Source organism: Danio rerio, chromosome 10, assembly GCF_052040795.2.
Source record: "Danio rerio strain M-AB ecotype USA chromosome 10, GRCz13ab, whole genome shotgun sequence".
In the NCBI taxonomy this organism is placed as follows: Eukaryota; Metazoa; Chordata; class Actinopteri; order Cypriniformes; family Danionidae; genus Danio; species Danio rerio.
In genome coordinates this window covers 4,720,810-4,748,713 of record NC_141030.1, presented here as the reverse complement: position 1 = coordinate 4,748,713, position 27,904 = coordinate 4,720,810, and the positions used below count along the sequence as shown (strand labels likewise).

Genomic DNA, 27,904 nt, shown 5'->3' with positions numbered 1-27,904 from the left:
TTGTTTAATATTCATTATTTTTTACTTAGGATTCATAGTTTTTCTAGCTATTTTAAGGAAGAATGGCATGTCCTGTTTTAAGGCATGTGTAATGAGGTATTTCAAAAACAATACATTGCGGATAGTTGCATCAGAGCTCCAGTATTAAAAGGAACATAGATTGTCGTGATGTTCAGTGGTACTTAAATGGATGGTTGTCAAACATTCCTCATCTGATCCAATCAGTATATCAAGTAATGTCTAGTTTAAAAATATAAGGAAGATAATGTTTTCAGAGATGGGTGGCAGCTGAAAGGGCATCCGCTGTGTAAAAACATTCTGGATAAGTTGGTGGTTCATTCCGCTGTGGCGACCCCAGATTAATAAAGGGACTAAGCCGACAAGAAAATGAATGAATGAATAATGTTAGATGAAATGATCTTGTAGTAGGTTGATTGATTGATTGATTGATTGATCAATTTATAATTACATATGCTAGTCACTACAGAGAACCAGCACTATGTCTTTTTGTACTCTATGTTGTGTATCTGGCACCAACCACCACAAGGATCTTTAATTTTTAATATGCAGATTAGATCAGCCTCAAGAAAGGGGCTGTTTGTTTATTTATTATTCATAATATCTCTGTTTTTAATTATTTCTGCATGCATTTACACTCTTATTAACTCCAGCTTAAACAATCAGTTAGAGGCACTGTAATAACACATAATCAAATGTAACATTTTTGCACTAAACCTTTTTAAGATGATGTTCCTGTTGGCTGAGAAAATCAGATAGTGTACATTCCCTGCAAGGTGTCATCACGGTCTTACTACTACTACTAATAAAAATATTATTAACAATAAATTGTATTTATATTGTGCTTTTCTCTGACCCAAAGCGCAATAAGGCAAACAGTAACAAAGTAGAACAAATAAAAAAATCTGTGAAAAAAAACAAAAAGGTGAGTCTTGAAGTTTCTTAAAACAGTCCATGGAAGCGGCATTCCTGATGCTGATGGGTAGACGCTTAACCTAAAGCCTGGCGTTGAGTGATCAGCTTGACCCATGGCACATGCCTTGCGTGTAGCTGTGCATTTATACTTTTGCATGCTGTTTGTGTTGCTCTGCAATAACACTTCTGAAACGCTAGCTGGCAGTAGGTGCTTATGTTTATCTGTGTCAAGTTTCTTCACTGGGGTTTTGTTTTATTCTGAATGCTACCGTAATGTAAAAGTGGCTCAAACTCGCTCAATTTGAGGTGGGAATCGGCGGACGTGCAACAACTTTAATCATAAGGTAAACACAAAACAACAGTTTCCATGTAGAGCTGCTTCACGGGACTCCACACTTGTAAACACTCGCTGAATCGGGCTCTCGCAGCTCTCACCTCTGCACAGACTTGTCAGCTCTACCAATCACAGAGCTTGCATTCAAGCCTACCAATCATAGAGCATTTTTGAGAGTTGCACGTCAGCATCCCTGACAGCCACATCGAGGGCTATGCGTCCACGCATGGGCTGTGCCAGAGCATACTTGATGCTGAAGTGTAAAGTAGTTTTAACTGTAAATTATATTCAAAATAAGAGAGGATTAGTAATTGGATGACAGTGGTGTACAAGCCCATAAAGCGAACTCTAAGCCTAAACTTTAAATACACTGTAAACTTCTCTCTTAAATCCGATTGGCTGATTGGAATGTTGTTCAAGTCCAAGTACGCAAATTCATACAATAAAGGCACTCATGTAAAAGCTTGGTTTTCCTTCCAGGTCACTAAATACAAGCAATGCAGCCTGCTTCCATAAGTTCTTACTACAGACCTTCATCCACATGTTTCTGTTTTTAGAGGAATGCGTGGCAGTGTTAAGATGTTTGTGCAGCCACCAAAAAGCTCAGCTTCATGTGTATGTGTTCTCCTCAAACCTAGTACACAGTGTACACATTCACACTGTTAAAGTAACACTTATAAAAACAGCATGCTTAAGAAATAATGGGACTCATGTTGACAGGAATAAAAGGCAGACAGAGGTCAGGCTATTGTAAGCATTCCAACTGAAAGCACCAGCACATGTAAACACCATATTGAAATGTGTAACGTCTCATGTAAACGGTACAGTTGAAATGATTTTAATTGAAATGCTAAAGCAACTACAAAATGTGTACATGTACACATGGCTATACTGTTTTTTCCATCATCGCTGTAGGCTGCTAGACATCACAATGAACTCCTGGGAGCATCAGCCATCCTTCTGCCTCTTTAATATCAAGCACATGCAGGGGTGACAAAGTATTGAGTGGGTTTTGCCTTTAGTTTATGATCATCTGTTGGAAACCCTGCAGGTCTAGTAGCATGTTTACAATTGAACATCCAACCCAAGCTCATTCTGGAAACGTAGCTCCGCGGACGTTTCTGGAGACCGCGATTTACGTGGCCGGAGGTACGTACGGACGCGTTTAGTTTTTTTCAAGCGAACGCTGCGGGGCGGTGTGGTGCCGCTCCGCTCCTCCTCTTCGCGCTCGCTGGCCGACAGCTCGTCTCCAAGTGGAGGGCTTTCCCGATGCAACCAGTTTGTCCGCTTAGCTCACAGCGATGTATCGGCGGAGCGGAGGCCCCGGAGAAGGAGGAGGAGCCGGCCGCGGGGACGACGACCGGGATCGTGTCCGGGGAACAGCGGTTCCAGAAATCAGGTAAGATGAAAAACGGAATCCGAAAAATAAGGGCGAGAACGCGGCGGGATCCGAAAACACGGTCGAAATCGAAGACGAGGGCTTTTGCTTTTTTTTTTTTTTTCTGGACAGCTTTTGCAAACCGTCGCTCAGGTTTAGGGAAGGAGGAGGAGGAGAAAGAAGAGGAGGGCGGCCGGGTCGGCCGATCCTGCGGCTGGGTCGGTTGATCCGGCGGCTTTTCGCGTAAGAACGGCGTGGGCGCCTCTCGGGAGCGCGTGCCGTTCGCGCCCGCGCCGTTCTCATGCGAAAAGCCTCGAAAAAGCGTGCACAGCGGCCTCTCGCGGATCCGCGAAAACAAAAAACGCTTGAATACGTACCTCCCGAGACGTTCCCGAGAAGTTTACATGCACTGTATAAAAAGGCACCTAAACTTTTTTTTTTTTGTCAATCAGTTGTTAATGTGACTAAACTTTTTCTCTTTTAGGTAAATTAGAATTATCAAATTCATTTCTGTTAAGCTTAATAGCAGAATAATGAGAGAGATATTATTTGAGAAATGTGACTTACCTTGAAGGTCAAGTTTACATACAATAAGATTATCATGCCTCTGAAAAAGCTCAGATGATGGTGTCAAGGTTTTGTAAGTTTCTGATTGGCTAATTGACAGCATTTGAGTTAATTGGAGGCACAACTGTAGAATAGTATTTAACACTATGTACAGTTGCCTTGAACCAGGGCCAAAGCATGCTTGTCCCCCCTCCCATTTCCTATGCTTACGTCATCGATTATGCACTGTTCAGTACAAAAGTGCTTTCACTCAGCACAGTGTAGATTTCTTTTGTTATATCGTTTTAGTCGTTTGATATGCAGAGACACGCAGTCAAAACATTTCGCCAAACAGATCAACCACTTTTGACGCTCATAAACAATCATAAAGCCCTGGTGCTACAGAAATTTGGAAATTTGTTGAAAGTGCAGCTTTCTTGCTGTGAGGGGTTTGCGTCTATAATAAACTACGGCAGTTTGCGTTCACGGAACCGTAATAATGATTGATAAACCCACATGAAACAGTTACTTAAAAGTCACGTCTCGCTTTCAGTTTCATGCTCAGGCGCATTTTGCACTCAAACACAAGCGTACCGCGCCAAAGCCCAAGTGAACTGCGCTCTGGCACACCTCTTCCAACCGGACCAGAGCCGGCCAAGTGTACCGTGCCTGAGCCTGATTCAGAGCACTCACAGATCTCAAATAGGATTGTGTGAGTACGCCCTTACACTAACTCTAAACCCAACCTGACTGTCCACTTAATCTAACGAGAATGAGTTTGCATGTAGATGCAATGTAACTTAAATTTAACAAAGAGACCATCAACCGAACCCAACCGCTCCCGCTTATATTCAGCATTTGTTGTCCGCTGCCTGACCTGCCCCGTTTTCTACCCTCCGCGCCCGTTCCCGCTAACGAGCGGGGGAGAACAACACCGAAAACCACCCAGCTATACAGAGTCCAGACAGCCTATAACAAGCTGTGTGACCCAAATCACATTTTTATTTTTGAAAACTTGCATCACAGAATCCGAAATTCCCCAAAGGATTGTTTTCAGGTAAATTTCAATGACATTAAATGCATTTTAAAACCTTTTAAAAGTTTTTAGTACAGTTTAAATAAGTGGTTCACAAAGTGGGGGTCTGGACAATGAAGGGGGGTCGCCTGGTGATTTCCAAAAATCTATTTATTTTTATTAAACCATAAGAATTACCATATTTTATCCATAACCCACTGAAGGGGAAAAAAATTAATAAATAAAATACTAATAAAATAAAATAGTAATAAAATAGTTACTATATACTATATACTTACTATAGTAACTTACTATAGTAACTAGTTCTATTGGATTGTAACCTCTGAGGTAAATACATATTATTAAAGACACAGAAATAGCATACGATTTAGCAGATTGATTTTTATAACACCAGGTTAAACTTTCTGGCTCATTTACAGCACTGATATACATTAAAAACTTAAACAAAGAATATCATGCAATGTTTCTGTATTTATAACCACCTCAGAGGATATTGGGGGTCGTGAATCACTTGCATTGTCATTTTGGGGGTTGCAGGCTGAAAAGTTTGCGAACCCCTGGTTTAAATCCTCCTTTTGTAGTAAACTTGCCTCATTCACATTGACAGGAAGACAATATTCATGTGTTATAATAGTGCTATACCTGTATGCAGGCTTGGATAGCTTTTGTAATATCTGAATAGAAAGAAGATAACTGCAATCTATTAAACGCAAGCTATTCTACATCTAAATATAGGCTGCAATGAAAGAAAAGATCCTGCCATATTTAACACAGTGAGACAGACTCCTACTTGCTTCGCTTTAATTAATTTGGCATATTTATCTAATGCACAAATGCTTCATTGATCATTGTTTAAAAAAAGAAACATCACAACTTCAATTGTCCAAACTATTCCTATTATTCTGCATCAGAAGACAATATAGGCTTCTCTGCCAGCCCACAGACCACCTGCCACATGTCTTATGCAAGTTTAGAAGGAGTTTTAAACGTGTAATTGAGCTGGGGGAAGGAATTGTCTGGAAAAAAGAAAAACTGCTACTAGTACTGTGAGATGTATTTTATTTTCGTATCTCTGTTAGTAAGAATACTCCAAAGAGAAGCCACAAGCCAGTGCATATGCATTGTATGTATATGTGATGTGTATATATAGTCTCTATATGTGTATATATAGTCTCTCCACCAGTCAACCGGTGTGTGGTGTGCGGTCTGGCGCAAAATGGCTGCCGTCATCCAGGTGGATGCTGCACACTGTTGGTGGATGAGGAGATTCTCCTCCATTCCCCTCCATTGTGCGCTATATAAATGTAAGGAATTATTATTGTAAGTGCTGGTTCCCTTCCTAATACCCTAATTAGACAGATGGAGACTCCAGTTCAGACTGCATGATTTTAGCCCTGATTTTGACTCACTGAAAGGTTTTGAGAAATCACCCGCAAATGCCTGAAATCTCAGGCAAATCGGTGCTCGTTCACACGAGTAACAATCACACTATATGAGCTATCAAGGACACGATATGAGAGAATCGCCGATGAGTAGCAGACACCCATGAGATATTTGGCATGCTGAATATCTGGAGCTTTTGGCGATTCAATCATGCCGTGTGAAATGAGTTCTGATTAAAAATAACATCCGCGATCACCTACAGCCAATGAGAGGGCAGCATTCACTAGTATAGAGATCTGCGCGGGACTACATTTTGAATCCCGCTCCCGCCCGCACCCGCCAGGTTTTAGCCCGAACCCGACCGCTCCCCCTTATATTAAGAATTTGTTGTCCCGCTGCCCGACCCGCCCCGTTTTCTGGCCGCCGCGCCCGATCCTGCTAAAGAGCGGGGGAGAACAAAACCGAAAATCACCCAGCTATACAGTCCAGACAGCCAAGCTGTCTGTATAAACACACACACACAGCACCAAGCACACACACAGGCGTTTGCTGTTATATCAACTGAAAGGGTTGTAATACCATGTATCAAGTACCAATGTAATACCAAAAGGTTTTATATAAAGTTATATAAATACTGAGTCGCGCCAGCTCCGGGCCGCAGCGCACATTACTCTCGGGCCGATTCCGGCGTGGACGGCCGCCGCATCTGGCCCGATTGATTCCGATTGAGTCCGGCAGCCGGAGCCGGGCCGAGTGGTAAGTCTCCGGCAGGCGAGAATCTAGCCGGAACTGGCCCGAGTGTATTTTGCTATCTGGGAAAGCTCTCTCTCTCTCGCTCTCTCATTCGCATAGCAATATCCGCGATATTGCTAGACAGCCTGCTCCCGTCCCAAATCAAACCTGTTACCGACCGCTCTCGCGATTTATTCGGAAATTTGCAGACCTCTACACTAGTATAGGTACCTGCAGGCCAGCGGGAGGCTGGGGGAGAAGTTAAAAGTGCTCATTTTCAGTTTATTTGGACCCAAGAAATTGAGGAAAAACTAATGTAAATTTGGCAGGAGCACTGTGTCTGATTGACGTGTCATCTGATCAATATCACAATCAGGTCGAAAAGTAAAAAAGCAGTTGAGGAGAGATTATTAATTCTCTTCAAAAACCAGGTGAGCAACACACGTTTCTAAAGCTAAAGCCTTCTTTTTCCATTATGTAGTTAATAACGAAAGATATATTACATGACCTCGCGTTGTTTCCATGTCACTGCTTGCATTCGTTGTTTGGTTGTTGGCTGATTCTTCCTATTTTAAAGTCAAGCAGTGTGAACTCTCCTGCCGCCGATCAATCCTACAGTGTAAACACGGCACTGACAGAACGCTACCCAGATAGTCATGCAGTGTGAAAACATCTGTGACACGACTACTTTGAAATTCATGCAATCTAAACTCTGAAAATCAGCCTGAAAATCATGCAGTCTGGGGGGTTTGATTTACCATACTAAGTGTATTTCCATAAAACAAACCCCCACATATACATCTCACCTTATTATTGGGGTAACACTCCCTAACATCCTAATATGAAAACAATATGTTTCTGTTTTTAAAATTTATGTCAATTTTTCTGCAAGCCGGTCTCTTTTTTTTTTTTTTTTGCACAACCTTTTCATGTTTAATTTTTGCTGAAAAAGTAGCTCTTATGCTGTGTTCACAACCGACGCGGAACGAGCAGATAAATCGTGATACCCACGCGTAAATGGCCGTGTGAACATTTGAGTTCACTTGCTTCATTCACGCCTCAAACCCCGATTCCTTCGCGTCAAATCCGCTTCATTTGCGCGTCAAATTCCCTTCAGAAGAGATGCGGATTAGCATGATGGGCAGGGCTTCTGTCTGCCCGGTGACTGTAGCTTTGTTGCTAAATGGCTAACATGGATTTTATTGAGAAAATAACTGTGTTTATGTGCTTTAAGAAGGCTGAAAAACAGCGTCGATAGGTTAAGGGTCGTGTCGGAGTCCACTAGATCCTTTCAGAAGTGCATCCAGATCTGTTAGTTCATAAACTCCTCCAGAAACTTAACCTGGATGATGAAGGCTTCAGCATTGCTTCTGACTGAGGCGAGCCCAGTTTGATGTGTCAGCTGAAGGATTTCCCCTGGGACACCAACAACAGATGCACGTCAGCACCTGTAGTTTATAACTATATAATAATAAATGATAAGGACAGAGAGCTTTAATAAGGGATAAGGGTGTTCAGCCTTTTTCTCTCATATGGTGGCATGAGGACAGTGTCTATTCCCGGATTTGCATTGACTAAACATGTAAATCACTCTCTTCTTCCGCGTCTGGTGTGAACACAGCATTAGGTATCTCTTGATATACACAAAAAAAATGGCTGCATTTACAGTAATGCCTTTACATTTTACTTTACTCTGAAGCTCTGTCTCTCAATCTGTCATTAGCAAGGTTTACAATTTGGTCAAATGCCTTCAGAATGAGAACATCAACATCATCATCCACGTCAATCTCCTCACAGTAGTTCTTGACTGGGAAGATGCAGTTCACTGGCACACCAATGGCTTCACTGCACATCTCCATCTAGAAAACACACAAACACACACAATGCACATTGACACGCACATCAGTGACACAAACATCAATAAAAGGTAAAAACAAAAATCTAAAATTTATTTAGTCTCTGTTCCTGCTGACACCATGTCCAGGACCAAACGCCGCTCAGAGTTTCACACCCCGTGTTTGCGTGTCTTTACTAGGTATACTTGAAACACCCAGGCAGGTGTGTTGAAGCAAGTTAGAGCTAGACCCTGCAGGGCATCGGACCTTCAGGAATGAGATTGATGACCCCAGGTGTAGATGTATGCATATATGCATGTACATGTATATCAGAGTATATATTTGTTGTTTATTTTGCTTTATATGTCTATACAATTTTTTTTGTTTATTTTGCGATGCTTGTTTGTTGTTTGTAAAGCACTGCAAGTTGCATGTATGTAGGAAAAGTGATGAAATAAAATATCAATATATTTTATTATTATTTAAAAACAACAAAACATTATTTTAGATTTCAGGGAGACTTGGTTCACCTTCTCTTTGATCTTCTTGCTGGTGTAGATCTTTCTTAGGTCTTCCTTCACTAGTGGACAGGCTTCATCCACTTTTGTCATAACGATCACTTGAGGAATCCCTACAAAAGGCATAGAGTAAGAGCATGGTCAGTGGTCTAAAGTCTCACTCTGCAATTTTACAGTGTGTGAAAAATACTACTAAAGTATATATATATACTTTAGTAGTATTTTTCACACACTGTAAAATTGCATATCAAGTTTAGTAACAAAATGGTTTAAGAAAAATTCAGTATTCTACAACAAATTTTAAAATAGCTGATGTCCAAAATACCGTAGTTGACTTTAAGAAAATAAAAAAAATAAAAATAAAAACACAACGCTGTTTTGAATGCTTAAGCCTAAGTTCAGATAATATAATAATAATTTTTTGCTATTTCTGTAGAGAATTTTGGTAAAAGTCTGCAGATTTCTGTGGAATTATTTTGGGAGCATCATAATTAAAACCTTAATAATATTTTTTTTTACTTTTATTTAATGTTTAAAATGCAAATCCAATTAGATTCACTTTATTTGGTAAATAAAGCAAGTGTGTCATAAAATATCTCTAGTAAAAGACAGAAAATAGTACTGTGCAAACTGCATTGTACATAAATCAGATGAACATTTTCACATTAGTCAATAATAGTACTGAAATAATAAAACCAACCTGAATAAATATAGATTTACACACATTTACTCAAGTAAATAAACAGAATTAATGATTGGCTTAAAAATATGCGGAAGATCTGAGGGTGGGCCTACCTATTTCTCAATATTATCAACATCACATTACAAGAAATCACCAAATCATATACAAGTAACTCTTACTGTCATGGCTGATGGCATGGCGGATTATCTTCAGCTTATCAATAAGTCCTTGATCTATGTATTGGACTGTTTTTGCATCCACGACATAAACCAGGCAGAAAGCTTGGTTTGAGAGTGACGGGTCATTGACGTAATCTTGATTCTTGTCACTGATTGACATCTCTGGGTTGAACTGAGATTTAAAATAAAAACAAAAGATGTGAATATTTCAGATATACTGTAGCAACAATTCTAATCATCTTGAATCAATACAAAAAATCTCTCTTAAATGAATGTGATTGAATTACTTTGTATTCATCCCTCACATATCCATATATGGTTTTTATGACATCCTCCGGCAGAGTCCCTGCCAGTATTTTAGCTTCTAAACCCATGATGTCACTCAAGTAAAAAGGTAAATCCCCTTTTACACCTCTGACTCGGTGTACTTTTAGCTGCAAAACAAAAAAGTAGGAAGCGGTTAATACAACAGCCTTTATATTATCTTAATGTGATTAACAATTTATTCTGTTTAGTTTTATTGTTTTTTTTTTTATAAAAAAAACTTACTTCTTTTGTAAAACTAGTGCCTCCACATGAGTCAACCAGTGCCGAACTTGTCATTCGTTCTTGGAATGTGTTATTGACAGAATTAATAAAGCTGGACTTCCCTGCACCGATTTGTCCAGCAACCAGGATATTGATGCACTTTACATCTGGATGACTCACAGAGAACTCCTCTAAACGCTTCTTCAGCTCATTTTTCTGTCTGTGCAATTACAAGAAACACAATTACTTGAAGGGCTCAAAAGGTTTGCAAATAACATATTATAGTAGCGTTTCTATTGATCAAGTTCATCTTCTAATCTGCAAATTTAAACTTCCTTCATGTGACCACACCCTGTTACATAATCATTAAACAGAAACTATGAATGTGCAAAAGATACAAATAACAGTTTCTAGATCAACATAGAAGCTTTTATTTGTGCTATTTATTATTATTTTTTTTGAAAGTATATATATACATACATACATAAAGATAAACTTACCTCCAGTCAAATTTTCTCCATGGCTTCTCCAGTTCTTAAAAGAAAATAAATAATTAAAATTAAATAATATATAAATAATAGAGAAACTGCTGAATTAAAAATGTAAATATAAAATAAATAAATACAAAATAAAAATACAACAAACTGATTTATTTCTGGTATGTATCTAGTGTATGCTCGGATAAAAATGAAATCAACATTGTATTATCACACATAAAATGTTCATCTCACCCAGGGATGGTGGTGCTGGTTCAGATGGTGCGTTTCCCATGGTATTTTGTCTTTTCCCAGCCGAAAAGGTGACTTGCAGTTTCTCAGACAGTCTGCAGCTCGGTCTGCACTGCAGTGCCTCTTTATATAACCTTTTTAGGTTTCACTTTCACTTTTGCAAACATTCAAATACATTTTGTAAGTATTGCCACTTTTTTCCTAATTAAATAGCAACAAACATGAATTTTTTTAATGCCTTTTTGATAAAAATGGTGAAAGAAAAAGAAAATAAATCTATAAAGAAACTGAATGATTTACTAGAAAATGCTGTGTTTATGGGAAATGGAAACTGAAAGTGATTTGAAAGTGCTTTGTCATTGCAGAGAATTAGGAACAATGCTTTCAGATTCAGTAGATACAGACAAAGCCAAATAGAATAACAATCTTTATATTTAAACCGTTTATATTTCAAACAGCTGTGAATGAATTTCTATATTACAATCTGTATATTTAATCAAATACCTAACAAAAACTTGACAATTATCCAACCTGAAAAAAACATCAGCTATGCAGTGCATTAGTAGACTGAACCCCATGCAGTACTTGAACCCCATGGATAGGCCAAGTAAAGTCCTACTGAAAACAGAGGAGTGCTGATATCTTACACATTCAACTCCTGACTGAGATGAATTTTAGGTTTGTAAAAATGGCACAAATACACACGTTCCCTCTCTGGAGTGTATTATTTTCTCAGTTTTCGACATACAAGGTAAAAAAAATATGGTTTATATAAAACATTTATACTCATTGTAAGCATTTAAGATTGAAAGGTGGGTTTTCTTCAAGGTCTGTGAGCTTTTTGTTTTTGTTAATTCCCAATTATCATTGCTGTTCATTTATTTAAAAAAATCAGTACTTATATTAAAGTAAATTAATAAATTCTCCAATCGAATCAAAAATCAAGGGTCAAATCAAGAACTGACATGGGTCAAAATAAGAGCTGGTAAATCAGAAAGAAACAGTATCAAAACCTCTGAATCATTTCTAATAAATTACTGTAAGAGTTGAAATATTGCAAATATTTTGATATCTTTGACAATTCAATACATGAGCTGAAAACAGAGACTGGTGACTCCACAACCCAGCAGGTGGGAATGCGGGAAAAACCAGTTTCTGCTGCATTTGCATCTGAGTCTGCTGAAGCTCGGCTTCATCCACCCCAACTCACGCATATGGTCATTTCAATGTTTGAATGTTCTAGATTAACCAAAGTGACTTTAACTATCATGTTTGATATCATTTGAAATGTCTCAGTGTGATTGGTACAATGGTCTCATTCTCTCAGAAACAGACATAATCAAAACAATAAATATATAACTTCAGGCATCTTTTGAACCACTGTGAAGGGTGTGACTTTTCCACAGGCAGCACTAAGTTTGAATGCCTTTTGTTATACACACACCCCTTTCCTTGAGGGAATTCTTGGATTATTTAAGGTAAGGTTTGAGAAAGGCTCAGGGCGATTCTGCTTACCCAGATCAGCCCGTGATGTGGAGCTTACGTTCCACGTTATGTATAATTTAAAGTCAGGTATGCATCTTTTAATCTTGGATTTATCTTTGATAATTTGATATTTTGTATTGATCGTTTATGAATTGACTGATTGAATTGGCATAATACATTTACCTGACTAATAAATTGTTATGTTTTGAATTATTCAAACAGAGTTCGTGTTATTATCTCTAGTAGACTGTGGTAATTTCATAACACCACAAGCCCCTGTACAGGTTAGTAGCGGACTAGAACATGGTAGACGGAGCATTGCGGCACGCTATACGATGTCTCTAGAGCTCCGACTAACACATTGGCATTAATTCATGTATACTTAGGCTGTAAAAGGATATCTAAGGGGATAGTCCTTCACCTGTTAAACTTATATTACTATTTAGATAGTATAGTGATTATTCAAAGTTACTAATAGTTTAAGTACGACTGGTCTGCTTAATTCTATAGTAATGATCACTATATGACTAAATAGCTCTGTTTGATTTAGGAGGTAGCAGATTTATGGGGACCGCATTAAAAATATCCTAATCTGGGTAAGTAGGGTTCTGCCAGTTTAGGATAGCGGTCAATCGCCACTGTTTAATGACCAAGACTGACATGCTTGTGCTTAAGAAATTGTATACTCGGCCGGTACAAGATTTAGGATGTTATAGAGATCCCAATGAACGAGAATTACATAAAATGATGAACCGAAGAGAATATTCAATCATAATCTAAATTAATGTGAACGCAAACAAAATAACCTTTTCAATGTTTTATAATTGGAGTCAGATAAAACGAGGATAAATATATTAATATTCTAAACCACCTCATACTAAAATGGATATGAGTTAAGTTTAATATAAATCAACATTGTGGACTGGAAAGGCTGAACATGCAGTGAACCTTCATCCACCATTGGATACCGTCATTGGACCAACTGGCTGGACCCTACAATTACATTCACCATTGTTTCATTACACACAGTAGGTAGTGATGTTGCCTCACGGCAATAAGGTCGCTGGTTCGATTCTCGGCTCAGTTGGCATTTCTGTGTGGAGTTTGCATGTTCTCCCTACGTTTACGTGGGTTTCCTCCGGGTGCTCCGGTTTCCCCCACAGTCCAAAGACATGCTGTACAGGTGAATTGGGTGGGGTAAATTGTCCGTAGTCTATGTGTGTGTGTGAATGAGTGTTTGTGGATGTTTCTCAGAGATGGGTTGTGGCTAGAAGGGCGTCCGCTGCGTAAAAAACGTGCTGGATAAGTTGGCGGTTCATTTCGCTGTGGCGACCCCGGATTAATAAAGGGACTAAGCCGACAAGAAAATGAATGAATGATGGTTTCATTCCAATGGAAGATGATCCAAATAAATGTGATGCAGTTAAACTAAATTCCAAATGTCAAATCAAAGAGATTGAATACATAGTTAATGCTGGATACTTTATACATTTTGTTCCATGTTGTCTGTAAATATACAATTTAATTGTAAACAATGTGTGAATAGGTCTTACGTAAACCTTGTAGAGGCCATCTATAAAAACATCTAACCAGTAAAGCAAGTAAATTCTAGACCAGGGGTGCTCAATCCTGTTCCTGGAGAGCCACCTTCCTGCAGATTTCAGTTGCTACCCATATCAAACACACCTGCCTGCAATTATCACGTGGTGTTCAGGTCCTAATTAATTGGTTCAGGTGTGTTTGATATGGGTAGCAACTGAAATCTGCAGGAAGGTGGCTCTCCAGGAACAGGACTGAGCACCCCTGTTCTAGACTATAAATTCTGTCTGTTGAATGACCAACAGAAAAATGTTAGTAGTGCATCAATTACACACTTCACCTTGAAGTGGGTGATTATATGCATTAGAAAAACATTTAAAAAAATGTATTAAAAAAGAAAAACAGTAACCTGCTTTAACATTTGGGATTAAGTGAACTCTTCTCTTTCACAAACGTAATTGTTATGCATGAACTGAAACTCTTCCTTTTTTTTTGTAATACCAAAACAATAAAACCCCAGACACATCTCTTTCATTATTCATTTTACTGGTACATCTTAGCCACATTACGGTTATAATCTGCAACTTACTCCACTCATCTGCATAAAAGCCCGCACTTGCAGAAGAGGAAATGAATCTAAACCCCACAGAGGTTTTAAAGAACCATATTAATCCTCATTATCTTGACGGTGCAGTACAACTACCTGCAGTGCACCCCGGGTTTAGAGAAGACCAGCGTTTTTCACAGTATTTTACAGTCCAAGTCCATTTGAAAAACGTTCAGTCTCAGCCAGGTAGTTCTCTGTATGAGTTCATTGTACATTCCAGTTGTAAAAGACTAGCTTATCAAAAAATATATTCATATTAACTGGCTTATTATTCTAACAGGTAGCCTAGCTGTGGAATGTATTATTATTATTATTAATATTGTTATTATATATATATATGTATATATATATATATATATATATATATATATATATATATATATATATATATATATATATATATATATATATATATATATATGTGTGTGTGTGTGTGTATATATTTTTTAAATATATATATATATATATATATATATATATATATATATATATATATATATATATATATCTATATATATATATATATATATATATATATATATATATATATATATATAAATAAATATATATATATATATATATTTATATATATATATATATATATATAAATAAATATATATATATATTTATATATATATATATATATATATATTTATTTATATATATATATATATATATATATATATATATATATATATATATATATATATATATATATATATATATATATATATTTATTTATATAAATATATATATATATTTATATATATATATCTTTTCAACTTGGAAATATAGCTACAACATGATTCAAGTAATTTTCTTTTCAATAAAAATGTAACCCTCTGAGGTCGCCAGGTATTGACAAGCATCTTTTTTTTTTTATCAGTGCTAAAGATACTAAGACTTCTCTGTTGATTTTGGTCGCACAGATAAGTGTTATACACCATTTGAATATGTTAAGTGTCTACTTTTTTTGTGTATACTCACAATAACAACAAAAGTTTGTGCTTTTGCAAAATAAGGGGAATAAACAGTGTGCACTTTCTTTCTTTTGTCTCTCCACGAACTGCTTATAGAATTGTGTTACTAAAGTGAACTAAAACTTAACAAGACACACAGACCTGGGAGATATATTTATAGAAAGCTTGAAGTGTCTACTTTAAATGCAGTAAGTCATGTCGAAAACAAATATTGTTTGGTGAAGTAATCAGTGTGAGACCCACACTCTCTAACAACTTTGGTAAATGTATTTGCCAACTCAGGCTTATTCTGAAAACGCACCGCTATATACTTTTCTGGAGAGCACCAAATAACTCGTAGGAGATAAATTTTTTACATGTTTTTGGTTTTGTGTTGGTTCAGATTGAAAGAGCTCCATTTAAATTATTATTCAATTCACTTTGAGCTAATTCGCAACATTCTTCAATATATATATATATATATATATATATATATATATATATATATATATATATATATATATATATGTATATATATATATATATATATATATATATATATGTATATATATATATATATATATATATATATATATATATATATATATATATATATATATATATATATATACATATATATATATATATATATATTTTTTTTTATGGCAAAATCAATTTATTATTAAATCACATAACCTTTATTTCAACATTTTATTTGATTATTTAATTTTTCAATTATCCAGTTTATAATTTATTGTAACCAAGCAAGATCCACAGATTCGGAAAGACTGCCAAAGCTTAAGTATTCAGTGAGCATTACAGAAAATCATGGCAACAATCTACAACAGGCCCCTGAATCACAAGGACGACACATTTATGAGCCGCATCAACACCTGAAAGATTACATTGACCACACTACAGCGGGATGAAGGAAGCAAATCTTTATCTGCCCTGACTTTATCTCCAGCATCGCTAAGAGAAGGACATGTTTACAGCCATAAAGGATGGTTTGTGTTGCGTGAGAGGGATGGACTGTACGTTTCTCTCAGTTTCCCGCCTCATCTTCTGTTAGATCTTGATTATGAGAATCCTCAGTCGAATGCCCTCAAGAAGCACAATGCTGGTTCAGTGAAGGTTTCTTATGAGAAGCTGACAGGAATGTGCTGTTTATAAAGGCCACTGATGTACAAATAACAATAGATAGACTGTAAACAGAACATATTTCAATTTGTCAATTGTATATATTTCATTGTACTCTATACACACTCTTGAAAGAAACGGTTCTATATAGAACCAAAAATGGTTCTATCAAGCGCTTCATATATGGAACCCCAAAAAGGTTCTAAATAGAACCAATTTAAGGGTTCATTAAATAAAACCCCAAATGGTTCTTCGAATTCAAGTTAGATGGTTCTATTTAGAACCATTTAAGGGTTCTTTATTTAGGTAGCAGTGCAGCACTCGTGCCCGCACCGAGTCTGTGTACGCGCGGCAGGCCAGAGTCACGGTGGCAGGCTAGATTGAACATCAGGCCACTGGGAAAGTTCTCCCTATGGCCAGTCCATCCCTGGATATTATTAAAACCTTTTAAAGCCAAATTTTAATAATCCATAGATGAAAGATCAGGTGTTATTTATAAAGGACACAAAAATGCAGGCTAAATGTATTTGAAATATTAAACCTTTAAGTGTATATATATATATATATATTGTGTGAATGATGACGCTGTGGTGGATTTCTCCTTTCGAAAAATTAACCGTCACTCTCGGGGCTCTTCACCACCTGTCCACGACGATGATAATTAGTTTTAAATAAATTATTAAATTATAAAAACATGGTACTGCACAGTCTATATAAATAAACTGGTTATTTTATTTATTTCACAAAATAATTTGTTAAAAATGTTAAATATTAAGTATATATAAAATATAAGTTATATGCTAATGTGCAAACCTAAATGAAAAAAATCCCACCATACTGTACACTGATAACGTTTTTGACCACAGCATTAATTTTATTAGGTTTTGACTCAAAAAGCTTTGTATATCTGTGTTATAGCTTATAAATATTTTATAATCTTTACTAGATAATTATGTTATGAATCAAAAACTATAGAACCATTTTAATCAAAAAGGTTCTTTGCACTCAAAGGGTTCTAAATGGAACCATTTTTTGGGTAAAAGGTTCTACTGGCCAAGTATAGAACCCCAAGGTTCTATATAGAACCTCTGGGAACCTTTTTTTTTTTTTTTTTAGAGTGTAAGTGTTTCTCAACCATATTTCTGGAGGACCACTAACGCTGCATGTTTTAGATGTCTCCTTTGTCTGTCACACCCATTTCAGGTCTTTTAGTTTCTGCTAATGAGCTGATGATCTGAATCAGGTGTGTTTGGTTTAGTGGACATGCAACATCGCCTACTACTTAGTAGGTACTGATTTTGAATTTAAACGTACTACTCGACTGTTAGAAAAGTGTGTTCTATTCAGTACGAATGGAACTCAGAAGTACTACATCCACCATTTTGTCATGATCATGTGATCTACCCATGTCAGTTGGGTCACTTTACTCCCATTCATGAATTCTCTCATGGGACATCATAGGATGGCGCAGTGTGCATCAGATGCACATTTCAGAAAATTGCTGGAAGTAGTAGGTCATCCAGGTACTTCTCGCATACTGTTTTTCGAATTCTATGAATTCTGACATACTACTCGGCTCGCATATAACGTACTAAAGTATGGAAGTATGCGATTTGGGATGCATGGTGGTCCTCCAGGAATGTGGTTGAGAAACACTGCTCTACATGTCCAGTAGTAACTTCATGTAACAGTAAAGTATGATTTACAAGCTCTGGGTGTAATAGTGTTTTGCTGTTCTGCCTCCATTGTTTGGAAATGCAGAAAACATTGCAATATCTCAGTTTGGACTGGACCATCAACTTTGTAACCTTGCATATTTATATATACACACAGCAACATCACACAAAACTGTTCAAAAAGTAACTGTAATGAAGTTTACGGCCACCTGGCCGTCGGGAAGGAGGCGGAGAAACGACAATTTTTTAATACGTTTTTAATGAATAAATAAAACAAACAGCCGTCAAACTGAAAGCAAAAGTAAAACAATATGCCCGGGCCGGGTCCTCTCACGTCCTCCTCTGCCATTGTTTCCCCTTTTATAATCCAGAGCTCCTTCTGTGGAATTTGAGGCCGGTGTGTGCCACAGGTTTTTCTCATCTGCAGCTGGGCTCATTTCGTTCCCATGGCTATCGGCCCCGCGTCCTCGCCACAGTCACAAATATACATAATCAGCCCAATTTTACAAGGAAACACAACTATTTTACACAGCCAAGGCTCACTCTGAAAAAATTCTGGAGTGCACCAAATATGTCCCAGGAGGTTTTTTTTTTGTTTTTTTTGCTATTTTTGTTTTTGCAAATCTACCAGAGGCTGCTGTTTACGCTTTTTCAGTTCTCAAATTTCTCTCACGAGTGTCATTCGCACCTGCTCTTCTTGAATAAAACCACCAGGGGCCGCTGTTGACTGACTGACTTATCAACCGACTGATTCCCACACCCACCCCCTTGCCTAAACCCAACCAATAGTGTCTTAAAAAGCAACAATTTACCAGCAAATACCCACCCAGATCCCTAAACCCAACCAATAGTGTCTTAAAAAGTAACAATTTACCAGCAAATACCCACCCATATCCCTAAACCCAACCAATAGTGTCTTAAAAAGTAACAATTTACCAGCAAATACCCACCCATATCCCTAAACCCAACCAATAGTGTCTTAAAAAGTAACAATTTACCAGCAAATACCCACCCATATCCCTAAACCCAACCAATAGTGTCTTAAAAAGTAACAATTTACCAGCAAATACCCACCCATATCCCTAAACCCAACCCGACAGTGTTTTGAAAAGCAAGCTCCCTTATTATTATCCACATTTTCAGACTTTACCACATTCTGTTATTACCTTTTTTATTAAAAATTTTGGCTTTGTCTTACCTGCTTTCTGGAACCGTTCTGCATCGGACTCGAACCCCATCTTCGCGGTCAACTTTCTGCGTCTCAAGTCTATTGACGTACACTGCGAGCCACTGGACAAATTGGTAACAGTGGGAAATCTGTCCATATGGAGGTAAGCGTTCAGCTGCTAGCACTAAAAGTAACAGCATCATACCACCCTGTAGCATTCGTTTTAAAGACAAAATGCAGCCATAAGTACTTCTGGCTACATAATTCGCAATCTCCAGAAATGTATATAGGGCTACATTAGAATGAGCCAATGTTGATTTTACATCTTGTCAGAAAAGTGCCTAATTCATCCATGCTAACGCAATTTATTCATACACCTATACTCCATCCATAACCCTAGCATCATTAGGGGATTAGCAAATCATACTAAAAATCTACCGGAGGTTGTACAAATTAATGATCAGCCACTAAATCAAAAAGTTACAAATTTCTATAAGATTGTTTTGGCATAATTGACATTTCCTTTACCCCAGTGGTTCTCAAACTGTGGTACGTGTACCACTAGTGGTACGCAGGCTTCCTTCTTGTGGTACGCGGAGGAATGAAATATGTCATGTACATGCTACACACATTTTAAAATTTACCGAAATTATGTATATAATATGCCATATATGACACATAGCCTATATTTCTGAGGTAATCTGCCACGTTTTTTTTAACCGTGCAGAGTTGTAGCTGCTTTAATGGGCCTACTACGCTACTGTATTTCAATACTGCTCATTTTGGTGGTACTTGGAGAGACAAATTGTTTCTGAGGTGGTACATGATAAAAAAGGTTTGAGAACCACTGCTTTACCCTATTATTTTTTTGCTGGTAAGACTACATATTTATACTCATCTCTGGCCTTTAAAGTCAACCAGTCTGATCACCATAAGCTCCAATAAAAAATCAAGCTTTGTTTGTCAAAAAGATGGTTTGGATGCAGGCGAACTACTTTAATTCATTTTGCATTAGCTTCCCTTGTGGCTTCTCTTCTTCTTTTGGTGCTCAAAATTCACCCTTTTCCCTATACAGCTGTCGTTCTGTTTGCTTCACATACTTCTAAGACACACTATTTCCAAGCCCTGCTTGAATAAACAATAATTAACATTTATGGAAATCAGAGAAATTGACTGGTGTGTAACTTATTATGCAAACAAGGGGAGTAACCTTGTAGCTTTGACGTCCAAGGTTATGCAAACTGGTGGTTTTACATGTAACAGACTTACAGCGGGTCTACTGAAAGCATCAGTGTTGTTGATTGATATTGATATAGTCCGTATGGTACAGGGTGTCCTTTTTGGATGTTTCAAATGTGCTTTTATGACCATGATTCATGTGTTTTCCCACTGCTTTCTATTTGTGTTGTTCATTGTTGTTGGGCTACAAAACCTAAAAATTAACTTTCATTGTGTCGTGGTGGTATTATGGCTCATGGCAGCTCTGTGTGACCTCAATAAAACAAAGATCCTGAATGCGTGAGCAGAATTTCCTCCACGCTACCAGTGCCAACAGATGTTTGATATACTGGAATCCATTTTTCAAATTAAAAGCTCTCCTCATTCCATAATTAGCTGAAAGAGCATGGCAGGTCAATATCACGCTAGCCGAGTGAGAGTGCATCTCATTTGCCTGACCAGTTATGTAGGTTTTTGGCAAGCATGCTAAATTTAGCTTTGCTGGACAGAATATGTTTTCTTATATTTCTCACTGGCCACTTTATTAGGTACACCTTACCAGGTTGGACCCTCTATTGCCTTCAGAACTCCCTTAATCCTTTGTGATATGGATTAAACAAGGCACTGGAAATATTCCTCCGAGATTTTGGTCTATATTGACATGATAGCCTCATTCAAGTACAGTGATCTCCATCTCATGTTCAAGAAATCAGTCTGAGATTATTCGTACCTTGACATGACGTGTTATCCTGCAGGAAGTAGCCATCAGAAGTTGGGTACACTGTAGTAATAGAGGGATGGACAAGGGCTGCAACAGTACTCAGGTAGGCTGTGGTGTTGACATGATGCTCAATTGGTACTAATGGGTCCAAAGTGTGCCAAGAAAATATCCCCCACACCATTACACCACCAGCCTGAACAGTTGATAAAAGAAAGAATGGATCCATGCTTTCATGCTGTTGACGCCAAATTCTGACCCGACCATCTGAATGTTGCAGCAGAAATCGAGACTCATCAGACCAGGCAGCGTTTTTCCAATCTTCTACTGTCCAATTTTGGTGAGCCTGTGCAAATTGAGGCCTCAGTTTCCAGTTCTTAGCTGACAGCACTGGCAGCCAGTATGTTTTATTATTTTTTTGCTGCTGTAGCCCATCTGCCTCAGGGTTCGACATGTTGTGCATTCAGAGATGTTCTTCTGCATACCTCGGTTCTAACAAGTGGTTATTTGAGTTACTGTTGCAGTTTGACCATTCTCCTCTGACCTCGGGCATCAAAAAGGCTTTGCACCCACAGAACTGCTGCTCAATAGACATTTTCTCTTTTTTTTTAGCTCATTCTCTGTAAACCCTAGAGATGGTTGTGTGTGAAAATCCCAGTTGATCAGCAGTTTCTGAAATACTCAGACCAGCCCGTCTGACACCAACAACGTGCAATGTTTAAAGTCACGCAAATAACCTTTCTTGCCCATTCTGATGCTCGGTTTGAACGGCAGAGGATCGTCTTGACCATGTCTACATGCCTAAATGTAATGAGTTACTGATTAAAAATTAGCTGGTGTACCAATATATATATATATATATATATATATATATATATATATATATATATATATATATATATATATAAATATAAATATATAAATATATATATATATATATATATATATATATATATAAATATATGTATATATATATATATATATATATATATATAAATATATGTATATATATATATATTTATATGTATATGTATATATATGTATGTATATATATGTATATATATATAATAATAACATATAATATAATAATAATATAATAATAATATATATAATAATAATATATATATATATATATATATATATATATATATATATATATATATATATATATATATATATATATATATATATATATATATATATATATAAGCAAGTGAGCTGCATTCCAGGTCAGTTCAGCTCTATGACGTATAGTGTCTCCGACATCCCCTGTAGTCTCATTTACCAACTTGATAGCAACTATCTTTTTAAAGAAGCATAACAAATTTAAAAAATCAAGAGTGTGAAGAAACTGATTTTGTGGAATGTAGCCACAAACCTTATTTAAGCGATTCAATCGAAATACCATAAAAAAACATTGTCAACTCAAGTCTTACCACATTCTCACTCTGTTATTTACTTGTTTATTTTTAGTTTTTTTTTACCTGCTTTATGGAACAGTTCTTCACCGGACCGGACAGTTCTTCTGCCAACGTATGCAGCAAGCCACTTGGTAAACTGGTAACAGCAGTAAAGCTGTCCCCACAGAGCTAAGAGCTCAGCTGGTAGCGCAAAAACAAACAGAAACCATCAGCGGCGTCATACTGCCCAGTTGTGTTTGTTTTAAAGCAGAAATGCAACCATAAGTAGCTCTGGCTACATATTACGCGCTCTCCAGAAATATATACGGGGCTATGTTTTTACAATGAGCCTGTGTTTATTATGAAGCTGCACTGTAAACTCATCTCTGACGACCTTGTCATGCATGACATATCATACAGTGCTCTCTGATCAACGAGTTTATCCTGATCAATCAACTTCATATGAATTACACACCTTACAAATTCAGCCCGACTGCCCACAAACTTTTTCGAAAAATTAATTCCTCTCTCTCAACCATATGCACATCAAAATCAGCAAAACTCACACTGTGTACACTTGCCCTAAGACTGCAGGTTTCTTGCAGGTTACTAATTGTATGTGTATAATGTTCTTGTCTTTCAATGTTAATTTAGTTGCTAAGTTAACTGAATAAATTTTAGAAAATGAGCCATCAATTCCATCCCCAAAAATAATGTGTTACCTAATAATTGCATAACTATGTTAACCCATGCACACAGTTCCATAATACATAATTATGCAATAGTGGTTCCCCACATATTTTCCAGCACAGTTCCCTACCTTTAGAGATGTTGTTCTCAACAGTTTGGGGATTTAAATAACCTTTGTGATTTATTTACGGATAATAAATATAAATTAAAGTGGCACCTCTATATATCTGTAACCTGTCCCACAAAGGTGTATCATCCACTTGGATTTATGGCCGCTGTAAATGACATGGCCCCTACAGAGAGTCTTTTGAGGTTCGGGCTTGTGATAGTTAGTGGAGTGGAGCTGGGGCTCTAGTGATGAGGTTATCAGAGAGGTCACTGGCCCCGTTTGACAGAGACGCTGATGGATTTTCCCTTGCTTCTGTTCCTGCCATTTCCATTCCTTTCACACACGCACACACTCACAAATCATTATCATTTTCTCTGTTCCTGCTCTTCAGTCTCAAAGAACCCTTTTAAGGATTTAAATTTTCCCTCTTCGACATACTCGCGACTTTAATGGAGATTTGAACACTTTTAGCATTTTATTGTCCTGATCCTAGTTCATTTATTCAACATAAATTTAAATACAGTACTGTGCCTGCTTTTGCACTGAATTAAACCAAAGGTAATTGTGATTTTCTTGTTCAGTTCTGACTTTTGTGTGATACAAACACACATTTTCTATATTTATATATATATATCGTCACCTTAGAATTATAAGGTTCTATCTGAAATTTTTGTCAAATTTCTATTAAATGACAACTTATATACATTATGGGACGTTTTTTTATAAGTTGTTTACATTTTAAAACTTTTTATTTAAAAAACAAATGTTAAACACAAATTGTTTGCTATGGAATGCAAAAACTTAAAAGTTGATTATCTCAAAAACATTTAGAACGCAGATAGAACCTTATAATTCCAAGGAGACGATATATATATATACAAAAGGGTTTTTGAGACTCTCCATGTTTGATGTTGTTTTTATATACACAAGTATGCCGTTAAACTGTTGTAAACGCAATATCAAACGAGTAGCAGTGCAATATGGCTGTATATCGGCACAATATATTATATAATAGCAACACACATGCTGATATTGCTTTTATACAACCAGTATATATACAACCAGTTTTATAAACAAGAACCAGCAAGAACTGTTGTATTAATAATATATATATATATATATATATATATATATATATATATATATATATATATATATATATATGTATGTATATATATATATATATATATATATATATATATATATATATATATATATATATATATATATATATATATATATATTTATTTTATAAATATAGGTTGCATATAGAAGGGCATCCGCTGCATAAAACACATGCTGGATAAGTTGGAGGTTCATTCCGCTGTGGTGACCCCAGATTAATAAAGGGACTAAGCTGAAAAGAGAATAAGTGAAGAATAAGAGAATAAGGTTGGGGAATGAGCCATTTAAAAAAGCATATAGCACATACAACCAAACCAACTTTTTTTTTACATTTGGAAAATTAAAGTTATTAATAATAGTTCTTTAAAAAAAAGCATTTTTAAAATTCGCACCAAAACTGAGGTGTTCATTTTAAAAACAATAAAACATCCATGCAAATTAGGCTAATGCAATACTGTATGTATTAAAAATAATAATAATAAATTATTAAATACTATAGTAGCCTATAGGCTACAAGTCAATATATTGGCTTGTTGTTTCTTCAAGTGGAGAGCAAACAATACATGGTAACACTTTGTTTTGATAGTCCATTTGAGTTTTAGTAGACTGTCTGCTTAATATCTGATGATACTGCTCCTTTAACAGACATTTAACTGACTATAAGAAACTTTACAAATACATGTCAACTTAAACTAACCCTAACCCTAAACCCAACTCTAAGACGACCTAACGGTCTACTTATAATCTAAGGAGAATTAGTTGGCATGTAGATAAAATGTAGTTAAATGTAGTTAAATTCACAAAACTTATTGTGTGACCCAATATATAGATAACAAATGTGAGGCACTATGCTGTACAGAAATAAGACCTTCAAAAATAGTGTATAAAATGTTTTGGTCCATAAAAAAAAAAAAGTTTGTCACGTATAGGCACCTCTAAATCAAAATGACCACAGAAAGGAAGAGAAGGTCATAGGTGATCCATGCCATAATGCAGTGTTGTAAATCTTTTTCAGCTTAGAAAACTTTTTTTTCATCGCTTTTTCCAATTTAGTCAGCCAAGAATCAATCTATCCTCAATATCTCTATCCTCAAAAATGTAGTTTCTTTCATCATTCTTAAACTGATGCACAAATAAACACACACGCACAAACAGTCCACATGTGCAGTTTATTTATAAATTAATTTCGAGAGGATCACATGAAGCCGGTCCTGCATTATTCAACTTAAGATTCACCAATCAAAGTTTCATACAACAGCCATCTTCGTTTGGAAGAATCCCCCTTCCACCCCTACTCCTCTTTCCTAGAAATGGTGGTATGGTGGCCCAGTGGTTAGAACTGTAGCCTCATAGCAAGAACGTCACTGGTTCTAGTCCTTACCAAGCCATCTGACGTTTCTGTGCGGAGTTTACACCTTCTCCCCGTGCTCATGTGGGTTTCCCCCGGGTTCCCTGATTTCCTCCTACCGTCCAAAAACATGCAACTTGAGTTTATTGACTAATCCAAATCAGCACCATAGACATGCTTCTAGTAAGTAGTTATCTCCTAAGAGCAAACACTATCTGTTCATTAGCTAATACAGCAGGGGAGTTCTCGAGATCTACCTGGGCTCAAACTCCCCTCTCGCTAGGCTCAAGGATCTTATGAGCTCAGGGCTCTCTCCCGGGACAACATGCCAAACATGTAATCAACCATCAGATAAGTGTGAACTCTCGAAATGATAAAAGTCCTCAATGTTTTTACATTTCAGTCACATTGTGCAGTCACATTGATTTTTCTTTGAACTCTGAATTCTCAAGCCACTTTTTCTCAAATCAAGTTATTGACTTCATTATAGAAAATGCAATTTTCAGTGAACTTCAACAAAATTGATAGATTCTGCAACACTTTTATTTGATTATTGTCTGGCAGCACAAAACAGTTTAACAATTCCAAGCTGAAAGGTCAGATTGTTTCCATAAATGTTTTATCGCAGCAAAGTTCCAGCAGAAGTTGTTAGATGTTATGCATATCTTGGCATTTGTGCTTGGGATCCGTCTTGTTTATTTTAAAGGCGATTCTCCAAAATGTGCATAAACACAATGAACAGAAACTCAAATCCAAATCACAAGGCATTATTTATTCGTAGACACCACTGATTTTCAAATAATGGGAGCTTTTATTGTGTGTGAATCTTCCCTGGTCACCTTATGGGTTCTTAAATCGTCTCATTAAAGCAACTTCTGTTTATTCAAGGCCTCATTTGAAAATAAATGTTTAAAAAGTTAAGACACATGCATATCATTTGTCTCAGTAAATGAGATACTTTGGAAATAAAAGATAACCCAAGGAACCTAGTCGAGGGGAAAAAAAGATTGCCGGCCTTTGAATCGTTTGAACATTTCGTTAGTAAAGATCCTTTTAGTGAAGACGCTCATTAAAATACTGCCTAATGATGTGAAACCTAGATTGGGAAGACGTAGTCAGTCAAAGGTGAAAGCTGGACTTCATTAGGACGCAGTTTTGACACGTTGCTTTAGTCTTGCTTAAAGGGATAAAATAAAAGCACACATTTTCTTTCAGAAAACACATCTTCATAATGTCTTTTATTTTAGTTGTGTGTTCTTTTTGATAGACATGACCAGTATGAACCTTTAGGTTAGTTCACCCCAAAATGGCTTTCAAGAGTTTCCACTTAGATATGCTTGGCATTTATAGCAAGTTTGGCATGCTGTCCCGGGAGAGAACCCTGAGCTCGGAGATATTTGAGCCCAGGGCTCCCGCCTGGTCTAGAAGCATATCAGGAGATCCGAGATCAGGTAGGTCTTGATCGCTCCCCCCTTAGAAGGGGAGAAAAAGGAGGAGATGGGGTGGAAGGGGGATTCTTCCAAAACGAAGATAGAGCAATAAGGAGAAAGTGATCCATTTATATTAAGCAAGGATCATTCTGATTGGATTATTACTGATTACGGATGAGTGGCCAGCAGTGCACAATCATATCACTTGCTGATCTCGAAATTAGTTTATGAAACTTCACTTTGTTCATCTTTGGGAACCAAATGAAGATATTTTGGTATAACTTTAGTATACGGACCAATGGAGTATATGCACAGCTAGAGCTCTATTTTGACAATCCATGCGCAAAGTCCAAATCGCAGGGCGCAAAAGCATTAAGGTCTGAATCCACTTTTGCTATTTTAAGAATGGAAAAATCCGCTTAGCGACGTGGCGCATGGTGTAACAGGGTTGAGCTTATTCTCTTAATGAGTTATGGGTGT

General features: G+C 36.8%; 1 protein-coding gene and 1 long non-coding RNA gene across 3 annotated transcripts in view; one reads left to right on the top strand and one right to left on the bottom strand.

Moving 5' to 3' along the window:
- Positions 1-27,904, top strand: part of LOC147834968 (uncharacterized) — a 722,499-nt gene that overhangs the window by 63,592 nt on the left and 631,003 nt on the right. The window lies entirely within an intron of this gene.
- Positions 5,270-10,943, bottom strand: ifi44d (interferon-induced protein 44d). 2 transcript variants are annotated; one of them, XR_015500565.1, is made up of 7 exons: positions 10,816-10,911; positions 10,585-10,618; positions 10,106-10,304; positions 9,844-9,990; positions 9,491-9,728; positions 8,708-9,087; positions 5,270-8,201 (listed from the first exon to the last, which is right to left on the bottom strand). XR_015500565.1 is itself a non-coding variant. In NM_001386619.1 (7 exons), the coding sequence occupies exons 1-7, from the start codon at positions 10,853-10,855 to the stop codon at positions 8,031-8,033; spliced, it is 864 nt and encodes a 287-aa protein (NP_001373548.1). In that variant the 5' UTR covers positions 10,856-10,943; the 3' UTR covers positions 7,243-8,030. The 2 variants fall into 2 exon arrangements, 1 of the variants encoding a protein (NP_001373548.1); NM_001386619.1 differs by having other exon boundaries at positions 7,243-8,201; positions 8,708-8,808; positions 9,557-9,728; positions 10,816-10,943.

Bases quoted from the DNA above. Each gene is read 5' to 3' on its own strand.
- ifi44d (NM_001386619.1), bottom strand. From the start codon at position 10,855: ATGGGAAACGCACCATCTGAACCAGCACCACCATCCCTGG. The intron at 9,729-9,843 runs GTAATTCAATCA...TTTAAATCTCAG, and splicing joins ATGTGAGGGATGAATACAAA to TTCAACCCAGAGATGTCAAT. The intron at 8,202-8,707 runs GTGAACCAAGTC...TGTGTTTTCTAG, and splicing joins GCAAGAAGATCAAAGAGAAG to ATGGAGATGTGCAGTGAAGC.